Here is a 19,369-nt window from a genome sequence, read left to right as displayed (position 1 = left end):
GCGATTGCTGGTCGTAGTATAACACCAGTATGTGTGTATATACTTTTTAGGATATTTTTCAGCTTCCTATCAGCTGGCTCCTTGAGGGCGGCCGTATCTGGAGACGGTAACGCCACTTGTTTTTATAAGCGTGTGAGCGCCTTATCCACCCTAAGGTGTGTTTCCCAACTCGCCCTCACTTCTGGCGGGAAAGGGTATACCTCCAATAATTTTCTATCGGAGGAAACCCACGTATCATCACACACTTTAATTTATCTGATTCAGGAAAAACTACAAGTAGATTATTCCCACCCTACATAATACCCTTATTCGTGGTACTTGTAGTATCAGAAATATGTAACACCTCCTTCATTGCCCTTAACATGTAACGTGTGGCCCTAAAGGAAAATACGTTTGTTTCTTCACCGTCGACACTGAAGTCAGTGTCCGTGTCTGTGTCTGTGTCTGTGTCGACCGACTGAGGTAAATGGGCGTTTTTACAAGCCCCTGACGGTGTCTGAGACGCCTGGATAGGTACTAATTTGTTTGCCGGCCGTCTCATGTCGTCAACCGACCTTGCATCGTGTTGACATTATCACGTAATTCCTAAATAAGCCATCCATTCCGGTGTCGACTCCCTAGAGAGTGACATCACCAATACAGGCAATTTGCTCCGCCTCCTAACCAACATCGTCCTCCTACATGTCGACACACACGTACCGACACACAGCACACACACAGGGAATGCTCTGATAGAGGACAGGACCCCACTAGCCCTTTGGGGAGACAGAGGGAGAGTTTGCCAGCACACACCAAAAACGCTATAATTATACAGGGACAACCCCTTATACAAGTGTTTTCCCTTATAGCATTTTCACATATGTAATCATATCGCCAAATAAGTGCCCCCCCTCTCTGTTTTAACCCTGTTTCTGTAGTGCAGTGCAGGGGAGAGCCTGGGAGCCTTCCTCACAGCAGAGCTGAGCAGGAAAATGGCGCCGTGTGCTGAGGAGAATAGGCCCCGCCCCCTAAAACGGCGGGCTCTTCTCCCGGAGTTTGTGAGATCTGGCAGGGGTTAAATACATCCATATAGCCTCAAGGGCTATATGTGATGTATTTTAGCCATAAAAAAGGTATAATACATTGCTGCCCAGGGCGCCCCCCCCAGCGCCCTGCACCCTCAGTGACCGCTGGTATGAAGTGTGCCGACAACAATGGCGCACAGCTGCAGTGCTGTGCGCTACCTTATGAAGACTGAAAGTCTTCTGCCGCCTGTTTCTGGACCTCTGGACCTCTTCAACTTCGGCATCTGCAAGGGGGGGTCGGCGGCACGGCTCCGGGACGAACCCCAGGGTGAGACCTGTGTTCCGACTCCCTCTGGAGCTAATGGTGTCCAGTAGCCTAAGAAGCAAATCCATCCTGCACGCAGGTGAGTTTACTTCTCTCCCCTAAGTCCCTCGTAGCAGTGAGCCTGTTGCCAGCAGGACTCACTGAAAATAAAAAACCTAACTTAAACTTTTATTCTAAGCAGCTCAGGAGAGCCACCTAGATTGCACCCTTCTCGGCCGGGCACAAGAATCTAACTGAGGCTTGGAGGAGGGTCATAGGGGGAGGAGCCAGTGCACACCACCTGATCCTAAAGCTTTTATTATTGTGCCCTGTCTCCTGCGGAGCCGCTAAACCCCATGGTCCTGACGGAGTCCCCAGCATCCACTTAGGACGTTAGAGAAAAATAGATATGCTTCAAGCTGCTGGGTTCCATCGTACGACTATCCAAATTATTAATAATGAATTAATTAGTGATTAATAATAATGTGTGGGCCAGAAAAGTCCATTTATAATGACAACCACTGTTTTCTATGGGTGAAACGGGTTCAGTGTGAAAGGTACCAAAACGGGAATGAAATGGTAATTTACTGGTTACAACATGAGATGTGAAAGGGGTTTAACTGCTCAGACCCGTTTTAAGAACCGTTTCAAATACCATTTCAAAAGCAGGTTTTGCGATGTGAAAGCAGCATAAATAACAGCTTTGGGGTTGCTACTTTTCCCCCCCTTTGAGATACCTACAAACACAATCAGTAATCAGAGATACGTGGCTGACAATAAATTGTTTGCAAATCTGATACTCTATCACTAATCACCGTTACGCTATAATATAAAGGATCAGCAACTGGTCGTGCTCAGGAGAACCGCGGATGCCCCCTCTGTAATTTCCCTTCTTAGCGATTGTGATGTCAGGATCAGCATACTGCATCCAGTCTGCGCTGCAGGTTAGCCTACCATCGGGCGACTGTCCTTCTGACTGGCTCAGCCAATAGCGTGATGTCACCGATACCATAATGTGATGTAATGCAGCCACATGAGAGGCCCCTGAATCATGTTTCCCAACAGCGCCATAGGCAAAACACTCCTTTTACAGATATGGGAACATTTAGGTAAGTGAAGTGAAGACAATCAGGAGGTATTTAAACAATAATGTCACTCAACATTGACAATACAATGCTTTCATGTATTTTACATTTTGGAAGTTGCATATGTAAGCATTACTATATGCCATCTCTATCAGTAGGATATGTAAAGAGTTAAAGCCACCACCCCCCTCCTTTCCCCCACCCAAAAAAAAGAAGCTAAGAGGTCGTGTCCTGTGACTGAGGGTCATGTGCCCACGTCATGTGATCACAGCCCTCACTCTGCTAGGAGATCTGTGTGCATCCAGTGGAAGGAGCCTGTAGTCACAGTCCTAGCACTTTTATAGACCAGCTCCTTCAGTAGATCCGGCAGTGTTTGGAAAGTCTGCACTTATCTTAATTAACTATAAAAGACCAGGGGTATTGAACATGCGGACCTCCAGCTGCTTAGGAACTACACATCCCAGCATGCCCTGCCAAAGTTTTGCTATTTAGGGCATGCTAAAACGGTGTCAGGGCATGCTGAGATGTGTAGTTCCACAGCCGCCGGAGGGCTGCATGTTGATTACCCCCGTCACTCAGACAGCCCATCCAGGGTGGAATGGAAGATGGGTGTGTGCGCTCACAATTCGTGCAAGAGGAAGAGACATGTAATCACCACCTCCTCACTTGTATACTACACTAGGAGCAGGCAACCCTGCACAGCACGCGGCTCCGCCGACACGCCCACACTGACCTTTGCCTCTGAGAACGGCACTGCTACAGCCCAATGCTGCCTCTTCCATCACAAGTGTGGATGCGGCAGAAATCCACCATTCATTCTTACGGTGCGCTCGTTTCCTGAGCACGCAGGCGTATGCTCGGCTCTACCCCGGCCACTGAGGGGGACATTTACTAAAGCTTCTAAAACAGAGAATTGGTGATGTTGCCCATAGCAACCAATCGGATGCTATCATTTCTCTATTGCCTTTTAGAAAATGATAAACAGAATCTGACAGGTCGCTATGGGCAACATCACCAATTCACTGTTGTAGAAGCTTGAGTTAATATACCCCTTAGTCTGCAACATAGGGGTATATTCAATAAGAGTCGGGTCCATTCCGACATGCAGTTGTCGGAATGTATCCCTATTCAATGGACGCCCGCTGCCGTCAACTGCTGCGCTGACAGCAGCGGCCAGGAATGCAGATGGCGGCGGGCGTGACCGGGACGACGGCAGGGGTAAGCTGGGCAACGGGGAGGGCAGAATCCGGTGGGGGGAGTTGGCTGCGGGGGGACATGTCTGCGGCGGCGGGAGGAGGCGCTGCAGGGAGAGGTCTCTCCCTGCAGCGCCTCCCCCCGCCGCCACAGACATGTCCACCCACAGCCGGCTCCCCCCGCCGGCCGCCGATGTCTGCTCTCCCCGCAGCACTGCTTGTCGGAAAAAAATCAGCCCCTATTGAATAGGTCGGAACCCCTTCCGACCTATTTCTGTCGGAATCTGCCGTCTTTCCGACAAGACGGCAGCTTCCGACAGTTATTGAATACACACCCCATAGGCTGCAAACTTCTGCTCCTCTGCAGCCTCTGAGGTCTATTCCTGGTGCTGTGACAAGGCGGTCTGCGGGGGCAACGAACAGACGAGAACCAGGTGTGTACTCGTAACACATCGCATTAATGTCACATCATGCGTCTTCTGCTGGCTGAAGATTTAACATTAAAGGTGCCACCAATCGTACCTTCGCTTTCTCTGGAACGTGCCCTGAACTAATAGAAGCTGACTGCTTATTGGCTGTGTGCTGGCAATGCTAGTAAATAGCCCTCACATCCTGTGCTCCACAATCTGCTATTACAGGCCACGAGTGGTCCCAGTGACTACGCTGTATAAGATTGTACTGACGAGGTCTCAATTTATAACAAGACAGCACCCTACACTCTATTATATGCTCATTACACGCCGCACGATGGACAAAGGTTATTGTAACCATTAGCATGCGCTGTTTGTTCAGCAAGCAGGAGGTCCGTCTGCGTTATCACAGCTGATAAGAAGTGGGTAATACTGATGCACAATACACAATGCTTCTATCCAGCAATCTTATCACAACTGCCACTTAAGATACTGTGGTCTCACAACTGTCCTGGTCATACAAATCGCTGGGCCTATCAAGCTGGCAAATTCCCAGGTCTCGGCCCGACCCCAGTAAAGAGCGGGGTTGTGGACACGTGACGTAGTTTCCTTTAACACATACATCTAAAACCTGGGTTTTTGTACGTGAACGTGCATTAACCTGGGTTTATAGGTATGTGTTAAAGGAAACTACGTTACGGGTCCACAATCCCGCTCTTTACTGGGGTCGGGCCGAGACCTGGGAATTTGCCAGCTTGATAGGCCCAGCGATTTCACCGGCCTGTATGTGTGTAAGGGGGAATGACTGGTGCTGTTACCATGAAGATGGATTAAATGGTCAAAGAGGGGAGAAAAGTTCCCCAAAACCCAGGCTACTTATACACCAGGTCTACAGGACAACCACACAATACTTAGATGGGTTGGGTACTGGATCTCGGCGGTCAGAATACCAACGCCAGGATCCCGGCAGGGGGGGCGAGCACAACGAAGCCCCTTGGGGGCTCACTGCACTGGCCACGCTGCGGGCTCGCGTGGACGCCCAGGAGTGGGAATAGCTGTGGCGGCGCTATCGGCATTCTGGCGGTAGGGATCCCAGCGTCGGTGTTCTGACCGCTGGGATCCTGACTACATCCCTACTTAGATATAGGCTACACAGTATCACAATGATAACAGCAATACTGCGCAGACATCGGATCTCGTGCTGCTAAAAGGTGTATAGTGCAAAATGCAAATATGCAGCGAGTGTAACACTCAACGGTTACTGTACAGCAGTGGCGGGCAACCGGATACACTGAAGGGGTCTAACCGGCATCCCTCCAACCTTTAAAAGAGCCACACATTACCCTTCAACTTGGTAATAAATGACACCTAAGACAGACATCTGTAATAACATCAGTAGGTATATAAAACAAGTGTTCCAGCCATAACAGAAACCCAGGAAGGAGCTGGGGGCCACAGGTAAAGGCTCCGAGGGCCGCAGGCTGCCCTAGGGCCACACGGTAACCGCCAAATTTACAGAGTGTGAAATTTGCAGCCTTTATTCTGATGACACAAGAAAACACTACACTGCGCCCGCAAACACCCCCTTATAATGCCGAGTGATCCAGGACTGATCATAATAGACACTTATGCTGTAACCAGGGTAACGATGCGCAAACCCCATTAGCAGGCCATAAACACACCTTGTGACACAGGAATGCCGGCCAACACAACACACTACGGCCCCAGGGGTCCACGTTATAGGAAACGTGTACATTACTCGGCTTCCCGTATAGAGAGCGCTGTGACGGGACACACACACTGCAGGCTGGGGACGTTACTGCCCGGCTTCCTAATCACACTCTGATGAGCTGGAGAATGTGCGAGGGACGGGCGAGGCGAGTGCTGTCAATGAGTGTGACACACGGGATTTACCGTCAGCACAAACACACAACAGGGGAACGGACAGAAACCATGACAGGTGGATCTTTGGCCCATTTCATGCACTCTATATACTCTGGCCATGACAGCTAGAATGGAACATAAAGCTTTTACACATGAATTCTAATAACGTCCACTATACGATAACCAATAGTACAGCATGTATGTATATGTGATGTCGTGTAGTGGTAAAATAAGTATACACTGTGTGATTCCACATGTACTGTAATACTGCGGCAGAGGGGACACAGCTGTGTATGACAGCGGTGATTGCACGCCACACACCTGTAGATGGAGGACACAATACAAGGCCGGCAAGGGAAGCTTCCCTGGACAACTGGCCCCCCGGGGATATCTCCCTGTGCCACAACCCATGGGAAAGCCTCCCTGTGACACCGACCACCGGGAAAAGCCTCCCTGTGACACCGACCACCGGGAAAAGCCTCCCTGTGCCACCGACCACCGGGGAAAGCCTCCCTGGGCCACCGACCACCGGGGAAAGCCTCCCTGGGCCACCGACCAAAGGGGAAAGCCTCCCTGGGCCACCGACCAAAGGGGAAAGCCTCCCTGGGCCACCGACCAAAGGGGAAAGCCTCCCTGGGCCACCGACCAAAGGGGAAAGCCTCCCTGGGCCACCGACCACCGGGGAAAGCCTCCCTGGGCCACTGGGGAAGATTCCTTGGATCACCAGCCCCCACAGAAAGCCCCATAGAAAGCCCCATAGAAAGCCTTGTGCCACTGAACCTGTGAATGCCTCCCTGGGCCTCCAATCACAAGGGAGGATCCATGGATCACCGGCCACCGGGGAAGCCTCCCTGGCCCACCCCTAGACACAGAGGAGTTCAATACCTTTGAAGAACTTGAGCGCCAGCCCATAGAGCTCCTCCAGGCTGAAGCCCCAGCGCTGCTCCATACTCCGGGTGTCCGCCTCGTCCTGTGCCGGCGGCTCCGGCCTCTGGTCGTCTCCCACGGGCCGGGCCTCCCCGGCTGCGGGCTCCTCGGGGTCTGGGGTCAGCGTCATCCCGTCTATGGAGACCTCCAAGCGCTCTGCGCTGCTCACCGCCGCCATCCTCCCCCCGCACAGCGCCGGCCACGTCCCGACTTCCGGCTCCTACACGGGGGCGCGCACGCCGGCGCCGCCAGCTAGACGATCCCCGGTGCGCATGTGCGGGGAAGCGGGGTGGGTTGCGAGACGCTCTCAGTGCGCATGTACAGGAGTCGGGAGCGCGCCTCGCGCTCTGCTCTAAGGGGGAGCCGTCTGTCACACGGCGCCAGGAGCGCGCCGCTCACTTTCCAGTGAGGTTATGTATAATAATAATAGTAACAATAGTAGTAGTAGTAGTAATAATAATAATAATAATAGTAGTAATAATAATATTAATAGTACTACTACTACTACTAATAATAATAATAAATATTTGAGAATAATCAGGCATATTGTGTCAGTGATAAGGATTCTGTTAGTAATACCCCTTTCTCTGACGTCCTAGTGGATGCTGGGAACTCCGTAAGGACCATGGGGAATAGCGGCTCCACAGGAGACTGGGCACAACTAATACCCCTTTTACACCTACGAGCACGGGTCGCAGCCGGGAGCCTGACACGGGAGCTGCCCCCTGCTGCGACCCGTGCTCGGTCCCTTTCCCATTAGCAGTCACAACCCGGCATATGCCGGGTTGGTGACGCTTCTAGCTACACGGCAGGGGCGGCGCAGGGAGATCACATGATCTCCCAGCGCTGCCCATCCATACAGTGTAAACGGGAGCCGTGTCGCATCGACACGGCTCCCGTTTACACTACACCCTACCCGGATCATTCCCGTGTCCTACCCAGGTAAATAGCCGGGTAGGATTCACGGGTCACTTGATCCGGGTTTACCCTTTTCCACTTGCCAAAAACACGGGTAAATGCGCGCCCCCGTGCATTTACCCGTGTTTTTTGAGCTAGTGGAAAAGGGGTATTAAAGAAAGCTTTTAGACTACCTGGTGTGCACTGGCTCCTCCCACTATGACCCTCCTCCAAGCCTCAGTTAGATTTCTGTGCCCGGCCGAGCTGGATGCACACTAGGGGCTCTCCTGAGCTCCTAGAAAGAAAGTTTATTTTAGGTTTTTTATTTTACAGTGAGACCTGCTGGCAACAGGCTCACTGCATCGAGGGACTAAGGGGAGAAGAAGCGAACCTACCTGCTTGCAGCTAGCTTGGGCTTCTTAGGCTACTGGACACCATTAGCTCCAGAGGGATCGACCGCATGGAACTGGCCTTGGTGTTCGTTCCCGGAGCCGCGCCGCCGTCCCCCTTACAGAGCCAGGTCCGGAAAATCGGCGGCAGAAGACATCAGTCTTCACCAAGGTAGCGCACAGCACTGCAGCTGTGCGCCATTGCTCCTCATACACACTTCACACTCCGGTCACTGAGGGTGCAGGGCGCTGGGGGGGGGCGCCCTGAGCAGCAATAAAAACACCTTGGCTGGCAAATATATCACAATATATAGCCCCAGAGGCTATATATGTGATAAATACCCCTGCCAGAATCCATAAAAAAGCGGGAGAAAATTCTGCGAAAAAGGGGCGGAGCTATCTCCCTCAGCACACTGGCGCCATTTTCTCTTCACAGCGCAGCTGGAAGACAGCTCCCCAGGCTCTCCCCTGTAGTTTGCAGGCTCAAAGGGTTAAAAAGAGAGGGGGGGGCACTAAATTTAGGCGCAATATTGTATATACAAGCAGCTATTGGGAAAAATTCACTCAATATTGTGTTAATCCCTAAATTATATAGCGCTCTGGTGTGTGCTGGCATACTCTCTCTCTGTCTCCCCAAAGGGCTGTGTGGGGTCCTGTCCTCAGTCAGAGCATTCCCTGTGTGTGTGCGGTGTGTCGGTACGGCTGTGTCGACACGTTTGATGAGGAGGCTTATGTGGTGGCAGAGCAGATGCCGATAAATGTGATGTCGCCCCCTGTGGGGCCGACACCAGAGTGGATGGATAGGTGGAAGGTATAAACCGACAGTGTCAACTCCTTACATAAAAGGCTGGATGACGTAACAGCTGTGGGACAGCCGGCTTCTCAGCCGCGCCTGCCCAGGCGTCTTAAAGGCCATCAGGGGCTCAAATACGCCTGCTCCCTCAGATGGCAGACACAGATGTCGACACGGAGTCTGACTCCAGTGTCGACGAGGTTGAGACATATACACAATCCACTAGGAACATCCGTTACATGATCCCGGCAATAAAAAATGTGTTACACATTTCTGACATTAACCCAAGTACCACTAAAAAAGGGTTTTATGTGTGGGGAGAAAAAGCAGGCAGTGTTTTGTTCCCCCATCAAATGAGTGAATGAAGTGTGAAAAAGCGTGGGTTCCCCCGATAAGAAACTGGTAATTTCTAAAAAGTTACTGATAGCGTACCCTTTCCCGCCAGAGGATAAGTTACACTGGGAGATATCCCCTAGGGTGGATAAGGCGCTCACACATTTGTCAAAAAAGGTGGCACTGCCGTCTTAGGATACGGCCACTTTGAAGGTACCTGCTGATAAAAAGCAGGAGGCTATCCTGAAGTCTGTATTTACACACTCAGGTACTAGACTGAGACCTGCAGATAGTGCTGCTGCAGCGTAGTCTGTGACCCTGTCAAACAGGGATACTATTTTGCGAACATAAGAGCATATTAAAGACGTCGTCTTATATATGAGGGATGCACAGAGGGATATTTTGCCGGCTGGCATCCAGAATTAATGCAATGGCCATTCTGTCAGGAGGGTATTAGAGACCCGACACTGGACAGGTGATGCTGACTTTAAAAGGCACATAGAGCCTTATAAGGGTGAGGAATTGTTTGGGGATGGTCTCTGGGACCTCGTATCCACAGCAACAGCTGGGAAGAAAAATTTTTACCACAGGTTTCCTCACAGCCTAAGAAAGCACTGTATTATCAGGTACGATCCTTTCGGCTTCAGAAAAGCAAGCGGGTCAAAGGCGCTTCCTTTCTGCACAGAGACGAGGGAAGAGGGAAAAAGCTGCACCAGTCAGCCAGTTCCCAGAATCAAAATTCTTCCCCCGCTTCCCCTGAGTCCACCGCATGACGCGGGGGCTCCACAGGCGTAGCCAGTTACGGTGGGGGGCCGCCTCAAAAATTTCAGCGATCAGTGGGCTCGCTCACAGGTGGATCCCTGGATCCTTCAAGTAGTATCTCAGGGGTACAAGCTGGAATCCGAGGCGTCTCCCCCCCGCCGTTTCCTCAAATCTGCCTTGCCGACAACTCCCTCAGGCAGGGAGGCTGTGCTAGAGGCAATTCACAAGCTGTATTCCCAGCAGGTGATAGTCAAGGTGCCCCTACTTCAACAAGGACGGGGTTACTATTCCACACTGTTTGTGGTACCGAAACCGGACGGTTCGGTGAGACCCATGTTAAATTTGAAATCCTTGAACACATACATAAAAAAATTCAAGTTCAAGATGGAATCGCTCAGGGCGGTTATTGCAAGCCTGGAGGAGGGGGATTACATGGTATCCCTGGACATCAAGGATGCTTACCTACATGTCCCCATTTACCATCCTCACCAGGAGTACCTCAGATTTGTGGTACAGGATTGCCATTACCAATTCCAAACACTGCCGTTTGGACTGTCCACGGCACGAGGGTCTTTACCAAGGTAATGGCAGAAATGATGATACTCCTTCGAAAAAAGGGAGTTTTAATTATCCCGTACTTGGACGATCTCCTTATAAAGGCGAGGTCCAAGGAGCAGTTGTTGGTCGGAGTAGCACTATCTCGGGAAGTGCTACAACAGCACGGATGGATTCTATACATTCTAAAGTCACAGCTGGTTCCTACCACACGCCTACTGTTCCTGGGGATGGTTCTGGACACAGAACAGAAAAAGTATTTCTCCCGCAGGAGAAAGCCAAGGAGCTGTCATCTCTAGTCAGAGACCTCCTGAAACCAAAACAGGTATCGGTGCATCACTGCACACGAGTCCTGGGAAAAATGATAGCTTCTTACGAAGCAGAATTCCATTCGGCAGGTTCCATGCAAGAACCTTTCAGTGGGACCTCTTGGACAAGTGGTCGGGATCGCATCTTCAGATGCATCGGCTGATAACCCTGTCTCCAGGACCAGGGTATCTCTACTGTGGTGGCTGCAGAGTGCTCATCTTCAAGAGGGCCGCAGATTCGGCATACAGGACTGGGTCCTGGTAACCACGGATGCCAGCCTTCGAGGCTGGGGGGCAGTCACACAGGGAAAAAATTTCCAAGGACTTTGGTCAAGTCAGGAGTCGTCCCTACACATAAATATTCTGGAACTGAGGGCCATTTACAATGCCCTAAGTCTGGCAAGGCCTCTGCTTCAAAACCAGCCGGTACTGATCCAATCAGACAACATCACGGCAGTCGCCCATGTAAACCGACAGGGCGGCACAAGAAGCAGGATTTCGATGGCAGAAGCCACAAGGATTCTCCGATGGACGGAAAATCACGTCTTAGCACTGTCAGCAGTGTTCATTCCGGGAGTGGTCAACTGGGAAGCAGACTTCCTCAGCAGACACGACCTACACCCGGGAGAGTGGGGACTTCATCCAGAAGTCTTCCAACTGTTGGTAAACTGTTGGGAAAGACCACAGGTGGACATGATGGCGTCCCGCCTAAACAAAAAACTAGATATTGCGCCAGGTCAAGGGACCCTCAGGCGATAGCTGTGGACGCTCTAGTGACACCGTGGGTGTACCAGTCGGTTTATGTATTCCCTCCTCTGCCTCTCATACCAAAGGTACTGAGAATAATAAGAAGACGAGGAGTAAGAATGATACTCGTGGTTCCGGATGGGCCAAGAAGAGCTTGGTACCCAGAACTGCAAGAAATTATATCAGAGGACCCATGGCCTCTACCGCTCAGACAGGATCTGCTACAGCAGGGGCCCTGTCTGTTCCAAGACTTACCGCGGCTGCGTTTGACGGCATGGCGGTTGAATTCCGGATCCTAAAGGAAAAGGGCATTCCGGAGGAAGTCATTCCTACGCTGATAAAAGCCAGGAAAGAAGTAACCGCAAACCATTATCACCGTATTTGGCGAAAATATGTTGCGTGGTGTGAGGCCAGGAAGGCCCCAACAGAGGAATTTCAGCTGGGTCGTTTTCTGCACTTCCTACAGTCAGGAGTGACTATGGGCCTAAACTTGGGTTCCATTAAGGTCCAGATTTCGGCTCTGTCGATTTTCTTCCAGAAAGAACTGGCTTCACTGCCTGGAGTTCAGAAATTTGTAAAGGGAGTGCTACATATTCAGCCCCCTTTTGTGCCTCCTGTGGCACCTTGGGATCTCAACGTGGTGTTGAGTTTCCTAAAATCACATTGGTTTGAGCCACTTAAAACTGTGGATTTGAAATAACTCACGTGGAAAGTGGTCATGTTATTGGCCTTGGCTTCGGCCAGGCGTGTGTCAGAATTGGCGGCTTTGTCATGTAAAAGCCCTTATCTGATTTTCCATATGGATAGGGCAGAATTGAGGACTCGTCCCCAGTTTCTCCCTAAGGTGGTATCAGCTTTTCACTTGAACCAACCTATTGTAGTGCCTGTGGCTACTAGGGACTTGGAAGATTCCAAGTTACTGGACGTAGTCAGGGCCTTAAAAATTTATATTTCCAGGACGGCTGGAGTCAGGAAAAGTGACTCGCTTTTTATCCTGTAGGCACCCAACAAAATAGGTGCTCCTGCTTCTAAGCAGACTATTGCTCGCTGAAATTGTAGCACAATTCAGCTGGAGCATTCTGCGGCTGGATTGCCGCATCCTAAATCAGTAAAAGCCCATTCCACGAGGAAAGTGGGCTCATCTTGGGCGGCTGCCCGAGGGGTCTCGGCTTTACAACTTTGCCGAGCTGCAACTTGGTCAGGGGCAAACACGTTTGCAAAATTCTACAAATTTGATACCCTGGCTGAGGAGGACCTTGAGTTCTCTCATTCGGTGCTGCAGAGTCATCCGCACTCTCCCGCCCGTTTGGGAGGTTTGGTATAATCCCCATGGTCCTTACGGAGTTCCCAGCATCCACTAGGACGTCAGAGAAAATAAGATTTTACTCACCGGTAAATCTATTTCTCGTAGTCCGTAGTGGATGCTGGTCGCCCATCCCAAGTGCGGATTGTCTGCAATACTTGTATGTAGTTATTGCCTAACTAAGAGTTATTGTTGAGCCATCTGTTGAGAGGCTCAGTTATATTTCATACTGTTAACTGGGTATAGTATCACGAGTTATACGGTGTGATTGGTGTGGCTGGTATGAGTCTTACCCGGGATTCAAAATCCTTCCTTATTGTGTCAGCTCTTCCGGGCACAGTGTCCTAACTGAGGTCTGGAGGAGGGTCATAGTGGGAGGAGCCAGTGCACACCAGGTAGTCCTAAAGCTTTCTTTAGTTGTGCCCAGTCTCCTGCGGAGCCGCTATTCCCCATGGTCCTTACGGAGTCCCCAGCATCCACTACGGACTACGAGAAATAGATTTACCGGTGAGTAAAATCTTATTTTTCCATCCATGAGCAGGGGTCGCATCTGGGAGCCTGACACAGGTGCTACCCGGCTGCCGGCCGTGCTCAGCCCCCTTTGGGCTGTAACACACTACCAGGTTTACACCGGATGGCAAAAAGCCGGACAAACTTTGTCCGGGTTTTTGCCATCCGGCAGAGTCTTTCACACACAACGGCTTTGAGCCGTGTGTAATGCTGTGCGCATGCGCAGCAGCAGCGGCTAAAAAACCCGTTGTGTGTGAAAGCTCCCCTCACACACGGTTCTCTGCCTTCAAAGACGGCACGGCCTCGGCCAGGCAGCCGGACCTTCCAGTGGATATTTCCGGCTGCAACCCGGCAGCCGGGGCCGTGCCGTGTGAAAGGACACATTGCGCTGCATGTCTCTGCAGCACGGCAGCGGTAAAAAGCCGGGCGGGATTTTGCCAGGTGGCGGGAGTCGGTGTGTGTGTTTCAGCCCTTTCACATCAGCAGTCACCAACCCGGCATATTGCTGGCGTTTCTATAATGGGAGCAGTGTGTGCGGTGCACACGGGCCCCTAAGTCCAGAGGGGGCCCCCACCGCACACGCTGCACCCATTTTCTAAATACTCACCCCTCCGGAGTCCCGTGGCGACATCCACGGCGGTATTAAAACTCTGTGATAATGGCCCAGCGGCCATTTTCACGGAGTTCTGCGCATGCGCAGTAGAGAAATCTCAGGGAAGATGGCCGCCGCGCCATTTTCCCGGAGATCTCCACATGCGTAGTAGAGTCTGAGCGCTCTAGTGCTCAGACTCTCAGCGCTGCCGGCAGAGAGGAGGGGGCCGAATGGAGGAGACTGCACCCGGGCCTCCTCCGCTCTTAAAGCGCCGCGCCCCTGACGCTGCTAGTGACGCGGCGCTGGGCGGCGCTGGGAGATCACATGATCTCCCAGCGCCGCCCTTCCATACAGTGTAAACGGGAGCCGTGTTGCTCATTCCCGTGTCCTACCCAGGTATTTACCCGGGTAGGATTCACGGGTCACTTGATCCGGGTTTTTGCGGGGGGGAACCTTTTCCATTACAAAAAACACGGGTAAATACGCGCCCCCGTGCATTTACCCGTGTTTTTTTAGCTAGTGGAAAAAGGGTATAACAGAGGTTTTATAATCCCCAGGGTAGTTATAGGTAACCTGTAGGGATCACTAGTCCCTACAAAACACATTTTTCATGTACAATTAGGTGATTACATCATTACTCACCTATTATCCAGCTATGGCACTTGTTAATTATATGGGCACCACATGACTATAACCGCCCGTCATTTTGGCTATCGCTGCTATGCCACCATTTTGTGCCCTTTGCTCTATCACTGATCCCTGCACCAATCCCCCAGGAGCATCCTCCACCCCCGTCTCTCCCCCCGACCACGCCACCTGCATCACGGCAGGGGGCCAGCGACAGGTGGTGGTGGGGGTCCATCTGAGCAGATAACCAAATCCTCCTTGGTATGACCGGTAGGTGTCCTTAAGTGGCTGCCGCATAATTAACAAGTGCCGATATTACAGATTGACAGGTAGGTCCGCGCCATCCGTCTCTGCACAGGCAGCTGTCACAATACCACCAAATCATGTAAAAATACAGTGACGTTCATCAGATCTTATCGTCTACGGAGTGCTGCTGCGTCCTTAAAAAAAAAAAAAAATTAGCGCAGGCGTTTATATATCCGGCAATATGTGGCGTCATCTGCCTAGCTAGAGATCACTGGAGCCACAACGCAAAACCTGAGATGGGGCCCCTGACATGTGGGAGCGAACAGTTCAATCGATATCAGAGGATTTTAGCGCCTGCCCCCAAGTCCCACCCTCTCATTCGACGGTGGTGCCAATTTCCATGTTATATTTTCAGAGGATGGCGCATGTGCAGTAGATAGAAAAGGCTCTGGCACCGTGTGTACCATCATCTGAACCACCGTAACAACAAAACATCCCTGTCCAGCAGCTGGAACTTGTGGTTTCTAAATTGTTATATTAAACGTGCACACGCGCGGTCTCTCGGCTGTACATGCACGGCTGCTAGTAACCAGGGCCGGATTAAACTCTGTGGAGGGCCCTAGGCAGTCGAAATCTGGGATCCCCCTCGCAAATTATCTACTAATACATTTTTATGTTTACCCACCAACCGTGTACGATCTGGAACCTGTAATGTGAATCTGATGTCCGTGGTTTATGTACTTTAAGTTGTTAATTGATCCATTGACGCGAGGCCCCTACAAGGAGCAGGGACCATAGGCCGCTGCCTACTCTGCCTATTTGGTAATCCGGCACTGCTGGTAACTAACGCATACCTCCCAACTGTCCCGATTTTGGTGGGACAGTCCCGCGTTTCACGGACTGTCCCACCACGGTCCCCAGTGGGGGGAGGGGCAAAATGGGGGCATGGCTTGCTATCGCGGCACTTGTCAAGAGGCCCTATCCGCGAGGCCATGCCCCCTAATTGTGGGTGCGCACCTGAGGCAGGTGTCTTTCTTTGAAAAATCAAGAAGTTGGAAGTGCTTTGGGGTCTATTTACTAAGACTTTTAGAGAGATGAATGGCATACATCCCAACTGTCCCGATTTTCGTGGGACAGTCCCGTTTTTTGGGACTGTCTCACCCACGGGCAGCAGTGTAACACGGTGGAGGGGGGTAGTTGGGAGGCTCTTGCACGCGCTGCAGAACAGTGAAGACTAGACGCTGTGAGCATGCGCACGCAGCGTCTATTCACGGAGACAGAGGGACTGGGGGCATGCCAGCAACTCACAGAGCGCTGGCCATGCTCCCATAGTGACGAGAAACGGAAGCTGTGGCCCGCGATCGTGGCAGTGCCACAAGGCCACACCCCATTTATGCAAAGCCACAACCCTGTCTTTGACCACGACTCCTTTCCCCGACTGGCGCGGCTTCGCTGCGCTTCAGTCCCTCTTCCGTCGACTGTAAAGTATGGAATGGAGATAAGGTCCCAGCCAATCAGCTCCCAACTGTCATTTTTCAAATACAGGGGTCTAATTACTAAGCCTTGGATGGACATACAGTGGTGGAGATAAAGTAGCAGCCAATCAGCTCCTAACTGCCATGTCACAGGTTGTGTTTGAAAAATGTCAGTTAGGAGCTGATTAGCTGGTACTTTATCTCCATCCAAGGCTTAGTAAATAGACCCCACAGCCTGTAGCATGGCAGTTAGGAGCTGATTGGCTGATACTTTATCTCTCTCCACTTTATCTCTCTCCAAGGCTTAGTAAATAGCTTCTATGTCGGTACAGCCTCTTCTCAGATTCGCTGTGTCAAACTTTTCTAAGCATGCATAATTCAGGGACTGAATCCCCAGCGTCATGGGATTTGTAGTTCTCCAACAACTGGTGAGCCAGAGGTTTACTGAGTCTGACATAACTACAAGTAATGAAGTACTGGCTATAAGTTACTTGCATGGATAACGGCAAAGAGATTTAATAAAAAGCATATAACAATTTGTATTTATGGGAGAAGCGAGGTGATTTATAAATGTTAATATATAAATGAATTGGCTTTGGATTCCAGGTCTGGGTGGCCATGAAGCACCTGTCTGTATTACTCAGATGAAGTATTGGCCCTCATTCCGAGTCGTTCGCTCGGTATATTTCATCGCATCGCAGTGAAATTCCGCTTAGTACGCATGCGCAATATTCGCACTGCGACTGCGCCAAGTAATTTAACAATGAAGATAGTATTTTTACTCACGGCTTTTTCTTCGCTCCGGCGATCGTAATGTGATTGACAGGAAATGGGTGTTACTGGGCGGAAACACGGCGTTTCATGGGCGTGTGGTTAAAAACGCTACCGTTTCCGGAAAAAACGCAGGAGTGGCCGGAGAAACGGAGGAGTGTCTGGGCGAACGCTGGGTGTGTTTATGACGTCAAACCAGGAACGACAAGCACTGAACTGATCGCAGATGCCGAGTAAGTCTGAAGCTACTCTGAAACTGCTAAGTAGTTTGTAATCGCAATATTGCGAATACATCGGTCGCAATTTTAAGATGCTAAGATTCACTCCCAGTAGGCGGCGGCTTAGCGTGTGTAACTCTGCTAAAATCGCCTTGCGAGCGATCAACTCGGAATGAGGGCCATTCTTCAGAATTCTGCCACAATGTTCTTCACGGCCGATCCCCATAACCACCAGCAGAGGGAGACAAAACCACATACGCCACACATTCTACATACCAGAGCGTCACTTCTGTAGAGAAATCCAGAGCTTTGGAATATCTTTGTGAAGCGCAGGGAGAAAACCAAATCATTTCATATTTTTAAACATGGAAAAATTACACTACAAGTGGTTTTAACCATGCTCTCCACTGCCCATATGGGGTGTGATACGGAGATAATGTCCACTGAACATAATATTGACATTGACCATGTTTATATTGGGTATGGGACTGAGGGTCAACAGTGTCTAGGTCGACACTTATTGATCGACAGTGGCTAGGTCGACACTAGAAATAGGTTGACACAGGCATTATGCCAACATGAACAGGGTGACAAAAGGTCAACATGAGTTTTACATGTTTTTTTTATGTCGTTTTCTTCGTCAAGTGACTGGGAACCCCAATTAGTGCCCGCATGGCTCGCTTCTCTCGGCATGCTTTGGGCAAGGTGCCTCGCTGCGCTCGGCACAGGTTACCATTACTCATCGTTGTCCGCGTGGATCGTAAAGTATGAATAAGATCAAAAAAAGAAAAAAAAAGTGAAAAACTCATGTCGGTCTTTTTGCATGTCGACCTATTCACTGTCAACCAATGGGTGTTGACCCACTGGGTGTCGACCTAAGTGGTGTCGACCCAGAGTCCGGATACCGTTAATATTCATCATGTAGGTAACAGATGAAATGTCAACGTATTACAGACACTTCCCAACTTGAACAGCTGCAGATGCGGGACTTGGCGCACCTGTGCCTGGAAGGGGGTGTGGCCTCATATGAAGTGGGTGGGGCTTCACTTCCTGACCCCCGTTCTCATCACTTTGGGGGCGTGCCCAGTGCTCCCTGAGCAGTCCCCCACTCACTTCCCACACTGTTAATAGTCTATTCAGTGATCACCGGCTGCTTTGCATAGTAGAGCAGGGGTGGTCACAGGATCTCCCGCACGGAACACACTGTGGCTCGCTGGCAGGACAGTGTCTGAATACCGGGACTGTGCTGCTGGAATCAGGACAGTTCGGAGATATGATATTAGAATGTCAATATTGCCCCTGGTGGTCCAGAAGATACTTACCTGTTCCCGACGGCTGCAGTGCAGCTTCCAGATCCCTGTGGTCATATGATCGAGTCATCTGACGCTTCAGCATTTCGGTAAGTATTCAGTGTCGACAGTTATGATGTCAACAGGCAACATGTCAGTATTGTCAGAATGTCGACACTGGGGTTAGGCTGCAGGATAGAAGGCACTGGCGTATCTATAATAGGTGCAGTGTGTGCAGTTTATACGGGCCCCTGGGTCCAGAGGGGGCCCACACCGAGCACACTCCACCCATTTCTTCTATACTCACCTTTCCGGCGTCCATCGGCGACCGTGTGTGGGCCCCTTCTCTCCCGTAGCCGTCACCGCTGCTGCTAGCGCACTGAGCACTAGAGACTCTGGCACAGTGTCAGAGTCTACAGCGCATGCGCAGGACTCCGGAAAAATGGTGCGGCGGCCATTTTTCCGAGTCCTGTGCATGCGCTGTAGACTCTGGCACTGTGACAGAATCTCAGCGCTGAGAGCACTAGCAGCGGCGGTGACGGCTACGGGAGAGGAGGGGGCCCACACACGGAGTCTGCACATGGGTACCCTCCACTCTAGAAACGCAGCTGATGGAAGGGTTAGGTACTAGGGGGAGGTTAGAGTTAGGCTGCAGGATGGAAGGGTTAGGTACTAGGGGGAGGTTAGAGTTAGGCTGCAGGATGGAAGGGTTAGGTACTAGGGGGAGGTTACAGTTAGGCTGCAGGA

At 51.0% G+C, this 19,369-nt stretch overlaps 1 protein-coding gene across 2 annotated transcripts in view; it reads right to left on the bottom strand.

The window, feature by feature from the left end:
- Positions 1-7,138, bottom strand: part of ACBD3 (acyl-CoA binding domain containing 3) — a 62,009-nt gene extending 54,871 nt beyond the window's left edge. For both annotated transcript variants that reach the window (XM_063918965.1, XM_063918966.1), the window contains exon 1: positions 6,766-7,138. In XM_063918965.1, the coding sequence (XP_063775035.1) occupies positions 6,766-6,985 (220 nt within the window). In that variant the 5' untranslated portion in view covers positions 6,986-7,138. The remainder of the gene's footprint in view (positions 1-6,765) is intronic.
- Positions 7,139-19,369: the final 12,231 nt, after the last annotated feature.

Source organism: Pseudophryne corroboree, chromosome 4 (assembly GCF_028390025.1).
Source record: "Pseudophryne corroboree isolate aPseCor3 chromosome 4, aPseCor3.hap2, whole genome shotgun sequence".
NCBI classification, from domain to species: domain Eukaryota; kingdom Metazoa; phylum Chordata; class Amphibia; order Anura; family Myobatrachidae; genus Pseudophryne; species Pseudophryne corroboree.
Note: the sequence above shows the minus strand (reverse complement) of the source record. Positions and strands in the feature narration are given on the sequence as shown.